Below are 21,393 nucleotides of genomic sequence, written 5' to 3'. Positions count from 1 at the left end.
AGAGTAGACGTGGTTATTATTGTTTTTTAAAATATTTTTTATTTAAAAATATATTAAAATAATATTTTTTTATTTTTTAAAAATTATTTTTAATATTAACACTTTAAAATAATTTAAAAATATAAAAAAATTAATTTCATACAAATAAATAAAAATATATATATATAGTTTACATCGTGTTCCAAACATTGTAAATTACATGTTTGGAAAATGAAAAATAGATTTTCCAACTTCTCGGTAAAACTTAGAAGTACATGTTTGGAAAATGAATTTTCCAACCCCGGCACGGCGGGAAGGTCGGTCTTGTATTTTTAAATTGTTTTGAATTAAAAATAAAATTTAAAAAATAAAAAATATATATTATTTTAATATATTTTTAAACAAAAATATATTAAATACAAAATTGAATATGCTGAGTGCATTACCTTCGCATAACAACATGACACAAATACGTAATGGTCCTACTCACTCAAGAGCTTCTTGGCAATTATATCCTAAGATCATAAATAAATAGATAGGTCATGCATGGTACCCTAAAATAAAATAATAATTTTACATTACCATGTATGTAAATCAAGTTGCTTCAAACTGTTAAAAAATTAATTAATTTAGATTTCAGAAAACCTTCCTTGAGATTTTATCTATTTTTTTTAACCAAAAACACCATATTTCAATCAATTTTACATGTTGTAGAGCATGGCAAAGGAAAGAAAGTGAGTGATAATAACAGTTATTTTTTAAAGTATTTTTTATTTAAAAATATATCAAATTAATTTTTTTATTTTTTAAATTTATTTTTGATATTAGCACATCAAAATAATTTAAAAATATTAATTTAAAAAAATAAAAAAAATATTTTTTTAAAAAATATTTTTAAAATATGAAAACAAACAATCATTTAATCAAAGCAAATCAACGGACACAATTTTATAAATAGAGTTGCATCTTAATTGTTTCTCGAATATCTTGGACAACGTCATGCTTTAATACGTGGGTCGCTTCCATAACGCTCCAACATATTAAAACCACGACAGAGTATCCTAAACACAGAAATTGTCAAGGCAACATATTATCCTTAACACAGAATTTGTTAAAAGCAACAGAGTTCATTAAGTGTGTTCGGTACTGATATAACTATTATGGTTGTGATTTTAAAAAAATTATTTTATAAAAAATAGTTTTAGTTGTGATTGATTTGAAAAAATAGATGTTTGGTTAAAACTATAGTTGAAATTGAGGTTAAAGAAAAAATAGTTTAATATGTTTGGTTAAAAATATTTTTGAAATTGAGGTTATAAAATAATTTTAAAAAATATAAATTAATATTGATGGTTTTTAATTTAAATATTGTGGATTTAACTATTGCGGTAACATCATGAAATAAATCATACTTTATATATAAAAAAATTTATTACTCTATTAAACTATCTACAATTCCATTACATATAAAATTTATCTGACAAGAACTACAGTTTCTATAATTTTTTAACGTGTAATAAAATTAAATAAAATATTATTATATATAAAATTTACTTTAAACTAGTTTTTTTAAAAAAAATTAACACACTAAAAAATAAAAAGAAAATCCATACAATGCAAGTGAACAGTGCAAGTGTGCAAGAGAATTGCACTGTTCACTATTTTTTTAACATGAACAGTGCATCACTTTGCACTGTTCATGTTAATTGCACTGTTCGGTGAACAATGCAATTAATGTGAACAGTGAAAAAAGTAAAAAGTAAGGAATTCTTACAAAAGCTTTGTAGATACTACATTTCCAATGCAAAAAAAAGTATAATCCAATAAATAATATGCTATATTTTTATTTAATCAAATATTTATAATTGTATTTTAAATAAAACACAGTCGCAGTGTAGAGCCAAACGGACTCAAGCTTTTTCTTACTCCTGACTCTTTGCGGTCCCATTCTGCATCTTCTGTGTAGACTCATCGTTTGAAATATTATTTCTATTAAGAAAATGCATGATCACAGCTCCACCGATACCAGTACCCACAGTACAACTGAGCCAGTCAATGCTTTCCTGACAGGGGAAAGTTATATTATTAATAAATAAATAAAGTAATAGACGAACAGTAGAAAAAAAACATGACCCATTAAATCAAAAAAATAAAATAAATGATCCAATAATAAATAATAAAAATTTATAACTAAAAATTTTATTTTTTAATAATTTTATATTCAAGTCCTATAATTACTAATATGATAATCACTAGAAATTTATATAGTTGTTAACTTCAAAACTCCTAAATTAATTGAGATACGCATAAGCTATCCTGATCCATGTTAATAAAACAAAAATCTAATCTAGTAATATTACATAATAATACATCATAGAAAAAAAGAAATATTAAAATTAAAAAAAAAAAACATCTACAGGGTCTGTTTTGAAGATTCAGGCAGAGTTAGAGAAAACAGGGAGAGGACCGCCGGTTGACTTGAGAAGATGCCTCAGATTTAGCAGATGGATACAAAACTGTGGCTCAATTAACCCAGTCAGTGCTGCACATGTTGCCGTGAATAACAGTGCTCTCCCCCCACATACGTGCCATGGAAGCATGCTTGCCCTTGTTTGTGTCCCAGCTTTTGGGGCTAAGTTGCATTGTTAAAAAATATAAGTACTTTATTGAACTTTTTTAAGAGTCCACTCCTTCATTGACTCTCCACCGTCCTAGCCACAAAATGACTTCCATGTTGTCCTGTTTGAAAATATACCATGCTAGCTGTAGCTACTGGGATTTCACTACAAATTAATAGGTATGAATTTATGCTTAGCACAGTGCTTCTTGGGTTATTATGTTTTGTGTCTATGCTGTCTATATATGATTTAGGAAATAAAAGAATGATATATTGCTGAAAATACATGGGTCCTGACACGCTGCGACGTAAACAATAGTGGGCGTCAGTTGTTCAGCAAGGACGCGTGCGCCAGTATGTAAGCCACCCCATCACATTAAGTTGCCTGTCCAGCGACTTATAGTGGTCAAAAATGGCATCCTTAGGTGTTTTTCAATTCGTCAATTGGCGGTGACTACCTGAATGGATGGTGTGTGTATTGTAATTCCAGCTGGTTCTGTGCCAATTGAATTCTAGTGCCTGAGTAAGTTTGCTAACTGACAACAAATTTGCTCGAAACTTTGAGACATGCAGAGAGCTCATCGAGAATCAAATCTGATGTAAGTTTGGTAGAACCAGTGAACACTATTTCAGCTTGGTCACTGTTAGGCAAGGCCACATAATCACGATGGGTGATCTCATTGTGTGTTGGTGATATGATCAGTCGCAGCACTGTCCACAATCCAGCATGTTTCAGAGGGTAATGTCTGTTGTACAAATTGACAGGAGTGTGCAATCAACTGTAAACGTGGCCTGTTCTGTGGCTGGTTCTTTTGGATGGCTGTGGTGTGCTAGCTTGTGTATTGTATGCAGCTGATTTCTTTCCCTTTGCCTTCACATTCTTCCCATGCAATTTGTGACCACCTGGGAAAAAAATGCAAGTAGAAACACTGATCAACTAAGTGACCATCGCAATGGCTGCATTTAAGGTGTTGCCTCAGAATTTCAGTGTCTCTTATGGAAGAATGCCTAGCACTGGTCTATATAGCCTGTCGTGACCGTTGAGAGTGGCTCAGCTGCATAGCATGGTACCCACTGCTTCTTTCACGACGAGAAGCAACATCGATCTGTTCTTCCTGTTGAAGAAACAAGGTGTGGACTTTTCGTGTGTCTCAGGGAGGGGGGCGTTCATCATCATAGAGCGTGTTTGGCAGTGTGGTTGCGGGTGCTTTTTAAATAACTTTTCGTGCCAAAATGCATGCCAACGATGTTTTTTCATTTTTTAAAAATTATTTTTAACATCAGCACATCAAAACGATCCAAAACGTACAAACCATATTAAATTTTAACAAAACAAAAAAATAAAAAATTTTCAAATTTTTTGGGAACGCGGCCGCTGCCGCGTTCCCAAACGTTCCTATCGATCCTCTGACAGCTGTGTATTTTGTTTTTAATTAATGCACGAGCCTGTATTTTGAATAAATAAATAAAATACCTATTCTGACAGAAATCTTGTTGTTGGTCACGTACAAGGACTGTGATTACTGATTAATGTCATTCATGCCTATGCAATGGCTTTCAGTTTAAAAACCAACATTTTCAATCACATTTTAATTTTCACTTTAAATTTTTTTAAAAAGAATTTTTTATATTTTTTTGATTATTTTGATGTGCTGATATTAAAAATAATTTTTTAAAAATAAAAAAAATATTATTTTGATACATTTCTAAATAAAAAACACTTTAAACTGTAATCATTAATACAATTCTAAACAAATTCCAATTTAACTTTAAGCAATTATAGGTAATTAAATTTAAAAATTTCACATATATTTTATTTTTATTTTGTTTGCTTTCTAATATTCTTCACTATTTTAGCGATTAACAATTTAAAATCTTATAAATGAGGTTTTGGAGAAAATTAAGTTTGTATTCTATACATGCATAAATAATAATAGCATGGTTAGATTTAATGTGTATTTTTACTATAAGTATAGGAAATACTAGAGTCATGAAAAATTATATAAGTATTCTTTTTAAACATCCACTGTTCTAGCAACATTTCTTTGACATAAAATGATAATGTGGTGTGGTGTTTTGTTATGAATATTCTCTTATTGGTGTTTACCTCTCACATAGTTTAATAGATGTGTAATGCTATTGCATCATCTCTAGTTTAATACTAGCTAGTTGGATCATGTTTCGTTGCAGGCTGAAAAAACAAATAACACGAAAAAAATAAATATATATGTGCTACCAATGCATTTTTTAAAATAAAAAAAGATAATTGTAAATAAAAAAGATAATCTCGCAATATAATTGATGAACTCTGTTGTGTTTGATAATTTTTTTAACCAATTTTTATCTAATTAAATGATAATAAAAATAGACACGCGTAGAAAAATGATCGAATAATTTTTTTAAAAAATATCATGCACAGGGGGTGCATAAAAAAACACCTACTAATATTAGAAAAATATTGTAGTGATCTTATTCAAAAACCAAATAAAAGCAAATTCAATTTATCTATGTCAATTAATTCAAATTAAAATTGAATACATATAGTTCAGGTATCTCATATATATATTTAATTAATATAAATTAAAAAAAAATTAAGTTAAAAAAGGCTAGGTGCCTAGGCCTGCTGGCCTAACATGGCTGGCTCATCAAAGAAAAGAAACGACATGTTGTTAGTTTTTTTTTTAAAAAAAGATAGGCGACGTAACAAAACAAAGCATTGTCTGTTGTTTGGCTTCCAACCACCAGAGAGGTGGTTGAAAAACCAGGTTAGGGTTTTTTTTACCCTAAACATCATTTTTCAACTAATTTTCAATTAATAACACATAAAAAATTCTTATAATGTCAATAAACCAATAAATTAATTCAAAACACCCTAAAATTCATCTAAAAACATAAAATTAAACCAAAAATAAAATCTTCTCTTAAGTCCGATCTCCCTTTTTTGGTAATATAAAAAAAAAAAAAAACATCTTAATAAAATTCTTCTCGTCATATAAAACCTTTTGATACTAAAAATAATTTTTTTTGTGATCACAATGTGATGATTTTCTCTATTTTTATGTGATTTTTTCTCTTCGCTCTCAAATCAAAGATTGAAAATGAGTAAAATAAAGTTTTAAACAAAAATAGAAGTTCAAAAAATTATAGAACTATCATATAAGAAGATTAAAAAATAAGGAATGAAATGAACTTTTTTGCACAAATTCTAGTCTGAACACGCTATTATTTGCCCGTGTTTGATACTTTAATTCTGTTTTTCTTAATTATTCCTTGCAACAATAAATTATAAGAAATTGATCATTAATTTGGTTTATAAAAGCAAAATTAAAAAAAGAATTGAGAATGGAAAAATAGTAGTATTGTTTCAATTAGGGGTGATAATTTTTGGTTTGGTTTGATTTTTATAAAAAAAGTAACTAAACTGATTTTAAAAAAAAACCGAAACTGAACAAAAACCGGTTCAAACCGACCAGTTCCGGTTTGGCTCGGTTTTTTCGATTTAACTCGGTTTTTTTCTGGTTTGGCTTGATTTTTCTGGTTTGAGTTTGATTTTTTTAGTTTCAGGCTTATAAAACTGAACCGGTAGATTTTTTTAAAATTCTAATCAGTTTAACCAGTTTTTTTATATAATTTAATTTTTTTAAATTATTATTTTTTAAATTTTCTTAATTTAATCAGTTTTTTAGTTTCTGTACCCGCCCTTGGTTTCAATCCACGGTATTCGATGCTTGGGTTTACTGGAAAAAGAAGAAAATGTACAAAAAGGTATTGTATAGAATACATGTGAACTCATAAATAAGCTTCAACGGCGGAGAGATCATTTCAATTCTCTTTCACTGGTTTATCCGCGTGAAAGGGACTTCATTCTAATTCTCCTTCACAACTTTTTAACGCCATGAATTTTCTCAAGGTTATAAACCAGAATCCCTTGGTTTTCACTTCTTCTTCTTCTTTAACTTTATGTGGAGCGAGCACATCTAGATTTTCCAGACCTGAGTTGATTAACCATTGACTAAACAATGAAAAGAAGCCCATCTTCAAGCACAAAAGTCAAATCCAATGGAGAAAAAAACAGTTGAATGCCACTAGTGAACATGAACAAATAAATATACTGAGAAAAGGCACTAACTTTAAAATCTTCTCGACATCAAGAAACCAGCAGACCACTCAGTCAAAAAAAGAAGAAGAAAAAATGAACCTCCTTCACTCTCTTCTCCTACTCCTTCCTCTCCTCCTCTTCGTCACTACTACGTCAACAGCAACCATACCACCAGGCTCCTCTCTTTATGCCTCTAACACAAGCCGAACCTGGTCATCTCCGAACAACACTTTCTTTCTGGGCTTTACTCAAGTGGGTCCCACTTCCTACACTGTTTCCATCTCCTACGCTGCGGGAGATGCCATCTGGACAACCTACAGTGTTGTTAGTGGCACTGCTTCTGCAGCTGTTGTTGACAGCGGTGGAGTATTCCAGTTCCTCCGCAACGGCAATCTCCGCCTCGTCAACGGTTCAGGTGCCACCGTGTGGACCTCCAACACTGCCAAACTTGGTGTAACTTCTGCTTCCCTTGATGACACGGGAAGTCTAGTACTGGCAGCCAACTCTTTTGCTGTATGGTCCAGTTTTGAAAACCCAACCGACACTCTTGTCCCTTCACAGAACTTAACAGTAAACCAAACTTTACGATCTGGGGTTTACTCTTTCCGTCTTCTAAGCAGTGGAAATATTACTTTGACATGGAATGACAGTGTTGTGTACTGGAATCAAGGCTTGAGCTCTCTTTCTGCTTTGAACGTGACTTCTCCAACCTTGCGATTGCAGCCAAATGGGATCCTAACTCTTTCAGATGCTAGTTTGAGGAGATCTGAGAATGTTGCTTTTGGCAATGATTATGGAGAAGGGGCTGATGTAATGAGATTTTTGAGGTTTAGTGATGGGAATTTGAGAATGTATAGTGGTGGAACTACAACTATGACATGGGCTCTTTTAGCGGATCAGTGTCAGGTTTATGGATACTGTGGAAACATGGGGATCTGTAGTTATAACGAATCAAGTTCGAGTCCGATCTGTAAATGCCCATCTCTGAATTTTGAGGCAGTAGATGTGAATGATAGGAGAAAGGGGTGTAAGAGAAAAGTGGAGGTTGAGGATTGTGTGGGGAATGTAACAATGCTGGAGTTGAAGCAGACCAAATTTTTTACTTTCCAGGCTCAGCAAATTGTTTCTATTGGGATAACAGCTTGTAGAGTGAATTGTTTATCAAGTACTTCTTGCTTTGCTTCCACTTCTTTCTCAGATACAAATGTATGGTGTTACTTGAAAAACTCACCTGATTTTGTTAGTGGATATCAGGGTCCTGTGCTTCTTAGTACATCTTATGTAAAGGTTTGTGGACCAGTACAGCCAAATCCTTCGCCTTTGCAGCAGAGTGGAGGGGACAAAAAGTGCTGGAAATTGCGGGTTTGGGTTGTCGGTTTTGTGGTTGTGGTCACTATTTTGGTTATGGCCGCTTTAGCGGGTTCATTTTGGTGGTTTTGTTGTAAAACTAGTCCCAAATTTGGAGGTGTGTGGGCTCAGTATACACTTCTTGAATATGCCTCTGGTGCTCCTGTTCAATTTTCATATAAGGATCTGCATCGCTGGACAAAGAGGTTCAAGGATAAGCTTGGAGCAGGAGGGTTTGGAGCTGTTTATAGAGGAGTTCTAGCTAACAGAACAGTGGTTGCAGTGAAGCAACTTGAGGGAATTGAACAAGGCGAGAAACAGTTTCGGATGGAAGTTGCAACTATAAGCAGTACTCACCATTTGAATTTGGTCAGATTGATTGGATTTTGCTCCGAAGGGCGTCACAGGCTTTTAGTATACGAGTTCATGAAAAATGGGTCCTTAGATCATTTCCTGTTTAGGACAGAAGATCAGTCAGAGAAATTGTTGAATTGGAAGAACAGGTTCAACATTGCTCTTGGGACTGCAAGAGGAATCACATATCTTCACGAGGAATGTCGAGATTGCATTGTTCATTGTGATATCAAGCCAGAAAACATTCTGTTGGATGAAAATTTCAATGCCAAGGTATCTGATTTTGGCCTTGCAAAGCTTATCAGCACGAAGGACCAAAGATACCGGTCCTTGACAAGCATTAGAGGCACTAGAGGGTATTTGGCACCAGAATGGCTAGCAAACCTCCCAATAACATCAAAATCTGATGTTTACAGTTACGGGATGGTTTTGCTGGAGATAGTGAGTGGGAGAAGGAACTTTGAGGTCTCAGCAGAAATCAATGAAAAGAAGTTCTCAGAGTGGGCTTATGGGGAGTTTGAGAAGGGTAATGTGGCGGCAATTGTTGACAAAAGACTTGCTGATCAGGGTGTGGACATGGAACAAGTGCTGAGGGCTGTTCAGGTTAGCTTTTGGTGCTTTCAGGAGCATCCTTCTCAAAGGCCAACAATGGGAAAAGTAGTGCAGATGCTTGAGGGAATTATAGAGATTGCAATGCCACCAGCACCCAAGGCCTTGACAGAAGGGTCTAGTAGTGGAACAAGTATGAGTTTGAGCAGTAAAGATGGTGCTCACTCTACTTATGAAGCCTCGGCTCCACCTCCCTCTTCATCTTCATCACTTCAAACTGCAGGCATATCGCCTTTCATCTCAGAGAGGATTATGGAGAAGCAATCTTCATCATTTTTAGGATCATTTCAAACTAAATCTCGTTAGCATTCATGGTTTATACCAGTCCAATTTTTGGTCAGCCAACTTGTAACTAAGCAAGCATTGAAATTTAAGAAATTGTATCTGTAGTTTGAGTTTGGACAACAAATCATATGTTTATATGATCTCATTGCTGCTATAAAAAGACGAAGATTGGAGCTCAGTGACGAGTTTGTCTTTCTAGGAAGAAAGAGCACACAGAATGCAATATTGCAGTAAATTCATCGAAGAGCTACTAGTTGTAAACTCTCGTGTTGCTTCGATTATTAAAATCTTCAAGTATTTTTATCGAGTAAATTTTTACATTTTAGATCATAAATATAATCTATTTTTTCATATTCCTTATGGAAACTTTTTTACATGAAGAAAATAATTTAATAGTGAAAAGGGATTGCTCTCTATATTGACAATTATTCATATAATAGAATAAAAAGCAAAAATTGTACATTCTTAATGTTCTTTATGTTATATTGTTAAATTATTTTGTTTTATTAACAAAAACTAAAAGAGATGATGTATTTATTGTGCATCACCTCACAAAACACAATTAATTATATTAATGTTTTTTTCATTTATTTTTAATTTGTGTGGTTTATTTATTGTGCACCACGTCACAAAACACTATTAATTATATTAGTGTTTTTTTCTTTTCTTTTTATTTTAAATCTATACTTTCCTTTTTATTTTATTCTTTAACATTTTACTTATTGAAGATTAGGTTTCAAGATTTTTACGGTTTGTTTTCTGTGTGGTTATTTTAGTTTCAAGACTCGTGTTGCTAGTTTGGTAGGTTAATCTAGTTGATTCAAGTTTTTTTTATATATATTTTTTCAAATTCACCCTTATTATTGGATTGATTAAGAGTTAAGTTTTATGATTTATTTTAGTTTGTTTTCTATAAATTCATTTTGATCTTATAATCTAAGTCAAGGGTTTGGCAAGTTACCCGAATTGACTTTATTTTTTTATTGTTTTTTTTAAATTGTTTTTTTATTGTTTTTTCTAATTTTATCTTTTAACAATTGATTGATTAAGAATTGAGATTCATAATTTGTTTCGATTTACTTTTTATTAGATTATTTTAGTCTCATGACCTAAGTCACGGGTTTCGCATGTTGACTCGAGTTGTTTTTTTATTTATTTTCTATAAGGTTGTCATAGTCTCATTACCCGAGTCATAGGTTTAGCATGTTAACTCATGTTGACTCAGATTACTTTTTTTTTTATTTTTTTTAATTGATTTTTTTAAATTTCATCCTTTAACTTTGGATTAATTCGGGACTGGACTTCATAATTTATTTTGATTTATTTTTTTATAGGGTTATCATTGTCTCATGACTCAGGCCGTGGCGTTGACAGGTTAATTAGAGTAGTTTTTTTATCCTTTATATTTTAATTGTTTTTTTTTAATTTCATCATTGATTGATTGAGAATTTACCTTCATAACTTGTTTTGATTTACTTTATATAAAGTTATCAGGGTCTTATAATTAATGTCATAAATTAGAAAGGTCAACCTGAGTTAATCTAATATATTATTGTCTCAATATATATAAAAAAAGATATCATCTTTAAATTTTTTTATTTAAATTATACTTTTACAAGTCATCTTTATTGTTTTTGGACCCGCATAATTATTAGGTTGGTTGGGTCAACTTCACACAATTAATATTAATAATTTAATTCTTTCCAACCAAAATCTCAAACCCTTTGATTTATGGGCCATGTATCAAGTAACCATAAATCTAACTCTACCATATTATAATACCGCATTTAATTATACAGAGTTTATTTGTTTTTATAGTTAAAATTAAGGTTTGTGTATGAGATTTATATATATATATATATATATATATATATATATATATATATATATATATATATAAAACTAGTTTTTTTATGGGTAATTAAGTTATATTCAACTTCAATCTTAACTACAAATACAAAAACAAATACACTAATAATCATATTCAATCAATCAATCTTAAAATTATAATATTTACCTAAAAGCTTCTCATCCTTTTTTTTATGTCAAGTATATAATTTTTTATTCTTTTTCTTTGTCTCATATACAATTTCTTCAAATAATATAATTCACTTGGTTATAATATATGAATTATTTATATAAAAATATATTTAAATTATAACAATAAAATTGCAACATCTATTAAAAGAATTAAACATACAGGTCCATCTTTGAAAAAAAGAAAATATGAGAAAAAAAGTTTTTAATTAAATACTTTGAATCACAATTTCTTGACATAGAGTTTTTGTAAATCCTTCATTTCTAAATAAATAGAAAGCTTGTATAATAAACTTTAATTTAAAATATATATTGAATGTTTTTCACAAAGATATAAAACTAAAAATAAATCAAGAAACTCATCACTTATGCTACATCGATCCGTATCAAGGTTCTTCAAGTTGCTCGATGATATAATGTTAGTTAATTCCTCGTTATTTTTCAATTAAGCCTTTTTTTCTTAATAAAATAATGAAAGAAAATGATATAATAATATTTCTTTTAAAAATCGAGAATAATTAAAACTTAAAAATTAATATCCATTAAAAAGATAAAATGTATTATATATTTTTTTTAAAAAAAATATTACTTTTTGGTTTTATTTTTAGTATATAAATTTCTTAAATTCAATTTCAATTGATAAAAAAAATCGATTTCCAAGTTAAAAAAAAACTTATATGAATATTAAAATATTAGTTTAAATATTTTTATAGGTACAATATATGTTAATATTTTTGTTCAAATACAAATAATTAAAATGAATCTGATAAAACACAAATAAAATTATAATAATTATAACTAATTATATATATAAATAATCAAATAACCAAAATTATATAATTCCCACAACACGGAGCATACGACTAGTGTATGCAATAAATAACAATATAAAATCATCTAATAGATGGTTTAGTGGTAAGAATTTGGGACTAAAAGGTTTGCTTCCCTGTAATTTCAGGTTCAAGCCCTGTAGTTGCTAATATTGATAGCTATTGGAGGCTTACTTGGTTGTTAATTTCAGGACCCATGAGGATTAGTCGAGGTACGCACAAGTTAACCCAGACACCCCACATGAATTAAAAAATAATAATAATAACAATATAAATATTTAAAATACTGACTTGAATGATAAGTGAGATTTACTACACATGTTATCATTGGATATTAAATTGATGTAAATGAGATTATAAATAAAAAAATATTTTTTTTATCAATGCATTAAATTATTACAGAATCGTAAAAAAAAAAACCTATATATGAAAATCCAAGAATAAATTAACATTAAAAAGAAAGTTGCTGCAACAACTTTCCAACCTCATGTGGGACAACAAATTTCAGAAGGATACTTCTTTCCTTTTCACCCATCTCGAAAAGCAGATGTGCAATTTGGGAGAGATTTTCAAAAGGCAAGGCATGTGATTAACCTAATCTCATTTTTTTATCTAATTAAATATTCATTTATTTTCTATCATATATTATTTTTTCAAAATACATTTATATCACCTGAACATTGTTTTTACTAATAAAATGTAATCTATGGCCTATGGTGACATCAAATATTAATTGGGGTTGGCAGAAAGGTTAGCTTATTTTGACATGTATTGGGATGCCATGTTGAGGACTCTTTTACGCTACTCATGGTATGGAGACCTTGGCCATTTCAAGGAGCCAAAGGCTCTCACCCAACCACCAACATTCATGCATATGTCATCAGAGATCGTAATTATAATTGTTTTTTAAAATAATTTGTATTTATAAATATATAAAAATAATATTTTTTATTTTTAAAATTATTTTTAATATTAATATGTTAAAATAATTAAAAAACATTAATTTAAAATAAATAAATAAATTAAATTTTTAAAAAAATATTTTTAAAATACAAAAACAAACCAGCGATCAACCACCTTCAAGTGCACCAATCACTAGTATCAGTGGTTGTTAAAAGCCTTCCTAATTAACTTTCATGTCTCTTTGGCCACTTAAAAGAAAGTTAGTTGAAGATTGTAAGTTCAGATGACTGGCCCTATAATTTGGAGGCAAGGCGTCGAATGATAATCATTCTTATTTTAGAATTTTTGAAAAGGACATTTGGTATACAAATTTGAATGAATGGAGATAATCTGAGTTAATTTAAAATAATATTATTTTAATAATTAAATTAGGTTTTTATTAGTTCGGTTGATTTTTTTAAAAAAAAATAGTTCCAATAAATAACTCCAAAAGAATACCAAGAAATACTTCAAAATCAACTAAAATTAAATAAAATTAAAATACACAAATATTCATAGAGTGTATCGTGTTGTCATGGCTATAGGTAATTTTTCTTAATTTAAACAGGAAGAAATTATTGTTTATTAAATATAACTTGGAAATCACAAAATTAAATACCAAGAAATTGTTCTAAAAGTTCTAATCCCAAAGATCTTAAGTTATTAGCTTTAGAAATCCAAAGCCGTAGATTAGTCTAATAGTTTTTGTAATTTAAGCTTAACTTGGTTCATTCAAAACCCTACAAGGAACCCTAAGTTATATATTTAATTTAATCAGTTTAATCAAAGTGGGTGCTTAACTAGGTTATTAGCTAGTGTGAATTTTGTTAAAATATTTTTATTTTAATATGATTAATATCAATGGAAGCATTGTTGAAGGAATCTCACATTGTGTCCATATATAAAACCTCAGCTACCACGAGCTAGGAGTTTGGATCATAGAATTCCATTAATTCTAGGAGCAAAGCAGATTAACATCAAACCTTTCGAGAGTTCTTTCAATTCTTTCATGCAAAAATAACAAATTGAAAAACTTAGTGAAAGAAATGCAGAAAATATGATCATTCAACACAAGTACAGTAGCCCATTTGCACCTCCAGTCTTCTTGGTCAAGAAAAAAGACAGTACCTGGAGATAACCTTATGCACAACACTAATTCTAACACTCCCTGATTTTAACAAGGTATTCGTGTTAGAGAGCGATGCTTGTGATGTTTGTAATGGCGGAAAAGTTTGTCAACAAATGTAATGTTTGTAAACATGCTAAGTTGGAAAGGGTCCCTCCCTATCTAGGACTTTTGCAACATTTAGCAACACTAGAAAGGGATCTGAAAGTAGGGGTGATTATTTTTGGTTTGATTTGTTTTTTATTAAAAAAAATAATTAAATTGAATTTTTTTAAAAAAAATGGAAATCGAGTCAAATCGACCAGTTTCGGTTTGGTTTTTTCAGTTTGGCTCGGTTTTTTTCGGTTTTGGTTCGGTTTGGTTTTTTCAGTTTTTTGCTTATAAAACTGAAACCGAACTGGTTGGTTTTTTCAAAATTTTTATCATTTTTTTTTTTCGATCCGATTTTTTCAGTTATTTTTTTTTTAGTTTTCTCAGTTTAATTGTTTTTTTAATTTTTTTACTCTATCTCTATCTGAATGGATATCTTTATAGATTTTTTTGAAGGGATTCCTAAATTAGAGGGCAAGGATACTGTAATGGTAATTCTTGTTAGATTCACTAAATTTGGACACTTTATTGCCAAGTCTCGCCCTTTTACAGCTCAAGAAGTAGAACTACTGTTCATGGATCATCTTTACTAACTCCATGGACTTCCAGCGACTATTTTGAATGATAGGGACAAAGTTTTTATTAGCTTGTTTTGGAGGGAACTACTCAAGAAATGAGGAGTCGGGTTGTGTATGAGCTACTCATATCATCCACGATCAGATGGACAAACCGAAAGGGTGAACCAATGTTTGGAGGTTTACTTAAGATACATGACCATGCATAATCCCAAAAGATGGTTGAAATGGTTGTCCTTAGCTTAGTGGTGGTTTAATACAAGTTTCAACACTGCCATTAATGACTCCTTTTCAAGCTCTCTCTGGATTTCCACCATCTAACATGGAATTGTCACCACAAGAAGCTAGTTTGGTGGTTGCAGTGGAAAAAGGTCTAGAAAGGTTATATGGATTTGTAGTTACAAGGACAAATGAATATAGCCGAGAATAGAATGAGACATGTGGTAGACAAACACAAGACTCAGAGAAAATTTGTAGCAGAAGATTATGTGTATTTAAAGTTTCAACCACATAAGCAATAAAGCATGGCATTAAGAAAAAATATTTTTGATATCAATATATATAATTTAAAAATATATAAAAAATAATTTTAAACAATTTTTTTTTTAATTTAAATCAACATTGTTTAAAATTCAATTCCAAACAACTCTGAAAAAGATAGCAAGGCAGCAGTAATAGGCTTTCTTCAATGTTAGAATGTTTGTGGAAGATGTCATCTAGCAGAATCTAAAAGAATTAAGCCAATAATTTCCAGAGTTTTGTTGAGATTTTTAGAGCTCGCATTATAACAGCATTGTTTTTTAAAATATTTTTCACTTAAAAATATATTAAAATAATATTTTTTTATTTTTAAATAATTTATTTTTAACATCAGCACAGCACAGCAAAATGATTAAAAATATATAAAAAAATAAAAAAATTTAATTCTTTTTAAAAAAACTTTTAAAATGAAAAAAAAAATGGTATCTTAAGTTCAAGAATCTCCATGGAAGGGGTAATCATGGAAAGGAAGGAAAAAGTTGCAGCAGGGAAAAAGAACTCGCGACTAAAGTAATAGCACAGTAGATATGGATGGCATGTTTTGCATGTTCAGTTATTAAAATTAACATAATGGATGAAAAACTCTACAGAATTGATGAACTCCATTTAGAGTAACCACTATTAGCTCTACTGATGACTCCAAGACCTCTTCAATATTGTTGGGAATTTCAAAGCATAATGAAGGAGAAAGGCCTGACAATTTTACATGATTCAGCTTAAAGCCTATTCCACGGTCAAAGACAGATCAAAGACTTTCACTAATCAAAGAGGTGGAACACATCTCTCTAAGCCCGAAACTCAAAAACACCACAGGTAGAAGTCCAGCAGTCACCTTCCCATTCAAGGCAAGAAGGAAAAGGAAAATGCAAAAGCATAATAACATCCAGTTTATTGGACCTTGATATACCATTTACATGTGAGGATAGTAATTAGACCTTTCTTGAATGAACTGGTTTATATAAACATCTCCTAATGCATGATGGCAAAAGGTCATTCTTGATAAATCTATATACTGCAGTTAAAAATAATTTTTACAAGGTTCTATGTCTATCATAACATTGTATAGTATTTTGTCAAAAACATGTGCATACAAGTTCCTCAGTATTTTAGGCAAAAGGACCATGTGAAGATGAGCTTCAGTTTGAGTCTGAATGCAGCAGTGATGAAGTCCTCTATATATTTCTTACTGAAGCTAAAGGTGAAATTCCTATAGTCTGATATGATGAGGAAGATGAGAGAGCGGGTGCTAAAACCTCAAAAGTCGAGAGAGTACTGACATTGCTACTCACACTTACATTACTTCCACCAAAAGAACCTCCTGTTATTGTCTTTGGAGCTGGTGGTCTCTCAATCTCAGAAATTCCTTCCAGCATCTGCACCACTTTCCCCATCGTTGGCCTTTGAGATGGTTGCTCCTGGATGCACCAAAAGCTCACTTGAATAGCCCTTGTCACTTGATCCAGATCCAAATCTTGGTGTGTAAGCCTTTGGTCCAAAATTGCATTAACATCACCCTTCTCAAACTCTTCGCAAGCCCAGACAGAGAACTTTTTACGGTTTGTCTCTGATGAGACTTCATAGTTCCTTCTGCCACTCACTATCTCCAACAAAACCATCCCATAACTGTAGATATCAGATTTGGAAGTTATTGGAAGATTTGCAATCCACTCTGGTGCCAAATATCCTCTTGTCCCTCTAACACTGACCAGTGTCCTATATCTGTGATCCTCAGGATTTATAAGCTTTGCAAGACCAAAGTCAGACACCTTGGCATTGTAGTTCTCATCCAAGAGAATGTTCTCTGGCTTGATGTCACAGTGAACAATGCAGTCTCGACATTCCTCGTGAAGATATGTGATTCCTCTTGCAGTCCCGAGGGCAATGTTAAACCTCTGCTCCCAACTCAACAATCTTCCTGACTGCTCTTCTGAAGTGAATAGGAAATTATCAAGAGACCCGTTTTTCATAAAATCATAAACCAACAGCCTATGACGACCCTCAGAGCAAAAACCAATCAATCTGATCAAATTCAAATGGTGAGTGCTGCTAATAGTTGCAACCTCCATCCTGAACTGTTTCTCACCCTGTTCAATTCCCTCAAGTTGCTTAACTGCAACAACTGTTCTATTATCTAGAACCCCTTTGTAAACAGCTCCAAACCCTCCTGCTCCAAGCTTCTCTTTAAACTCTTTTGTCGAATGCTGCAGCTCCTTATATGAGAACTGCACTGGAGCACCAGATGCATACTCCAGTAGTGCATACTGCGCTGACAAACTGCCAAATTTGGGACTGTTTCTACAACACCACCACCACAGACCACCCTCCACAGCAATCAAACCCAAAAGGGTAATCACAACAACAACAAGAACAGCCCAGACATGCAATCTCGAACTTTTGCTCTTCCCTGCAATCTGCACACCAGGTGGAGGGTTTGGTCGTGCTGGCCCACAAACTTTCACATATGAAGTACTGGGAAGCGCTGGATTCTGATATCCACTAATAAAACCTTGATTTTTCAGGTAACACAAGCCAGTTCCATCCGACAAAGATGTTGAAGCAATACAAGAACTTTGAGAAAGACAATTCAACCTACAAGCTGATATCCCCACGAAGAAAACCTGAGATACTGTCTCAGGCAGATAAGTCAAGAATTTCACATTATCTAACACCAACATGGTAGCACTCCCCACACACCTCTCAATCTCAACTTTTCTTTTACACCCTTGTCTACTATCATTCACATCAACAGGCTCAAAATTCTCAGATGGACAACCACAAGTCGGACTCAAACTCGAACTCAACTCATTATAACTACAAATCCCCATATTCCCACAATAACCAAAAATCTCACATTGATCAGTCAGAGCAGACCATACCATAGTTGCAGTTCCGCTACCTATATCAGTGCTATACATCCTAAAGTTCCCATCTTTTTCTAACCTCAGAAACCTCAACCTTGTGCTCCCTTCAGCATAATCATTACTATATGCCACAATATATGATCCACTTGTAAAAGCAACATCAAAAATTGTCAAAATCCCATTTGGTTGCAACCCCAAAGCAGGTGAAGTCAAATTAGCATCGGCAGAAGAGTTCAACCCTTTATTCCAATATACTATATTATCATTCCATCTCAAAGTGAGATTTCCAGTACTAAGAAACCTAAAAGAATAAGACCCAGATCTTAAAACTTGATTCGCAGTAAAAGTCTGATTAGGCACTATCGTATCAGTTGGGTTATCAAATGAAGACCAAACAAAAAAAGTTCCATTCTTTAGCACTAAATTACCAAAATCATCAAGTGAAGCAATGGTGACACCAAGGCGAGCAGTGTTAGAGTCCCAAACGATGGCGCCAGAGCCGTTAAGGAGGCGGAGGCTGCCGGAGGACAGGAACTGAAAGGAACCCTTTGAGTCAACTGTGGTGGCGGCGTTGCCTGCTGTCCAAATTGGGACACCACCATTGTAGTTGATGGTTAAGGTGTAAGAAGAAGAGAAGCCCACTTGGGAAAATCCAATGTAGAATGAGTTGTTTGGTGATGACCAGGTTTTGTTTGGGTTTGAAGCTGATAGAGTGGCGCCTAGTTGGATCGTTGTTTGTGATGTTGCTGTAGTGCAGAAGAAGAGAAGTAGATAGAAGAGGAGATTTTGAGTTTTCATTTTCTCTTCTTTTTTGCTTTGTTTTAGGTTTTGAAATTTATAAGTGGGATTTGTGCAACCAATGGTTTGTTTTAAGAAAAGTGTTTTTTTTTTATTTGTCCAAAATTTTAGAAAAGATAGAAATTTATAATAATATAAAATAAATCTATTTGTAGAATAATTTTAAAATAAAAATAAAAAAATATGATTTTTCCTCTCAAAACAGTAACAGTACACTAAATAAATAATTGTAATTTTCACTGTCCATGAACCATAGATAGCAATTCCCAATGGGATTTTCTCAATTTTATTATCAGAGCAATTGAGGGCAAGGAGCAGGAGAAACTGTTTTTGGTGGTATTTATAATATGTCAAAAAATATTTCATGGAGATAGTATTTTTCAAACAAATACTAAAATGAGGTATAAAACCTATTTTTAGTAAACAAAAATTAATCATTATATTACCAAGAAAACTTATAATATATTATCAATTGCTGAATGTTTGTTAAAAATTTAAAATTTATTTTTTTATGTTTTAGGTTTGTTTTGATATATTAATATCAAAATTAAATTTTAAAAAATAAAAAATATTATATTTTAATAAAATTTTAAATAAATAATACTTTAAAAAAACAAAATAATACCAGAGAGAAATTAAACTAAAGCGAAGACAGTTGTTTAATATGAATGCTCCTGTCTTCACAGGCTTGCCCTTCTTTTTTGCATGGGATGCCATTTCCTCCATTCAAGGACATAGCAAGCACTGCTTATGTCTTTGAATCCTGTTTACACAGAGATCCTAAAACTAGTCAAATCATTCCAGCTAACGAAGCAGATACTTCCCTGTCATCCATTAAAGAATCATCTAGTAGGTTAATCTGTTTGGTTATGGATGATTATGAAAAGGAAATATGTACCTCTCGAGACAGGATTTTCTATAATACCTCTGATCATCTTGTATGAATTGACAGACAAGGTTAGAGCCAGGCATTTCTTGCTTGCCGACATCTACTAAAGAATTCAGGTGAGCATTGAAGTGGCGAGCTGCCTTGTTCAAACCTTGAATGCCGCCATTACTGGTCGGTCCGTTGGCCATGACCGGCGGCACCCAATTGGATTAAAGTATAGTTTCTGTAGCAACACAAACTTGCCATCAACACAAATTTGCTACCTTCTAAACTGTATAGTTTCTGTAGCAACGATCTATTGACTAAAGTTTAAACATGATCCTGCGCATCATAATTTTAAGCAGTGTTGATCAAATTTGTTGAAAGTTCAAATTCAGCTTGTACTTACATGGAGACCAAGGCTTTGATGACCCAAAAAAAGCATGGCCAAATTTCTTAACTAATGCCATACAATATCCGTCCATCTAAGAAAACAATATTTTTTAATTTTGAGAGGCAGCTTAATTAGTAAGTTTTGAGTTTATTTTTTAATGATTATAAGTTTAAATTTTTTTAAAATTATTAAAAATTTATATGATCGTTAACTTCATGATAAAATTCTTGATAAAATCATGGTAACTGAGGTACAAAAACCCTCAGCATTGATGTCTGTCTCCAAAAATCAGGGGAAGAGTGGCCTTTTGTGTTACAAGTCTTCACCAATGAGGCAAAAATAGTTAATGAGAAGGACTAAAGTAGAAAATTAGATCTTTACTAGTCCTTAGTCAATTTATTGAAAACAGAACATGGTTTCAGTTCAATTAAAATAAAAGGGTGAAATTTCCAGAAAAAACTGGAAAGTATAGAGAAAAGAAAAACTATTTAATTAGGGTTCTTTACAAAGTTTGGCTTCAGCTAATTAGGATTCTTTACAAAGTTTAATGATGTTTGTCTACCACACCTGGCTAAAACTCCTTGTCTGCTTTACAAAGTTTGGCTTCAGCTAATTAGGATTCCACGCACCATACACATCCTCTGGCAATTCCTGATGAGATATTTCCTTCATAATTATGAATGATTGTTGGATAATCAACATGAGAAATTGGTTTTACTACATATTATATGTCAACAATAGTTCTTTTGGTTTTCGTAACTGTACTGCATATAACATATGATCCACAAGGCATGTTCTGATAATCTCAGCCACTAATGCATAATTAAGCTTCATTATTTCAATTCAGTAATGAATGATTCAATTTCATCTGATGTCATTAGGAGAGAAAGTGTAAATTTCACCTATATATTGCCATTATCCACTTAGCAGAAATAAGAGGGATTAAGATTAAGAACAAGGAAGGTGGTGACCCATCTTGGTTTAACTCAAGATCCAGTATACTTCCATGAACACACACACATACATATATATATACCCAGAA

At 31.9% G+C, this 21,393-nt stretch overlaps 2 protein-coding genes across 2 annotated transcripts; one reads left to right on the top strand and one right to left on the bottom strand.

Moving 5' to 3' along the window:
• The first annotated feature begins 6,535 nt into the window (after nt 1–6,535).
• On the top strand, nt 6,536–9,602 carry LOC133667966 (G-type lectin S-receptor-like serine/threonine-protein kinase At1g34300). Its single transcript, XM_062087685.1, has one exon. The coding sequence runs from the start codon at nt 6,789–6,791 to the stop codon at nt 9,309–9,311; it is 2,523 nt and encodes an 840-aa protein (XP_061943669.1). The 5' UTR covers nt 6,536–6,788; the 3' UTR covers nt 9,312–9,602.
• A 6,692-nt stretch (nt 9,603–16,294) lies between these two features.
• Nucleotides 16,295–19,129, bottom strand: LOC133706373 (G-type lectin S-receptor-like serine/threonine-protein kinase At1g34300). Its single transcript, XM_062131897.1, has one exon. The coding sequence runs from the start codon at nt 19,087–19,089 to the stop codon at nt 16,603–16,605; it is 2,487 nt and encodes an 828-aa protein (XP_061987881.1). The 5' UTR covers nt 19,090–19,129; the 3' UTR covers nt 16,295–16,602.
• Between the last annotated feature and the right edge of the window lie 2,264 nt (nt 19,130–21,393).

The sequence above is a fragment of the Populus nigra genome, chromosome 11 (genome assembly GCF_951802175.1).
Source record: "Populus nigra chromosome 11, ddPopNigr1.1, whole genome shotgun sequence".
NCBI lineage: Eukaryota > Viridiplantae > Streptophyta > Magnoliopsida > Malpighiales > Salicaceae > Populus > Populus nigra.
This window is presented reverse-complemented; position numbering and strand designations above follow the sequence as displayed.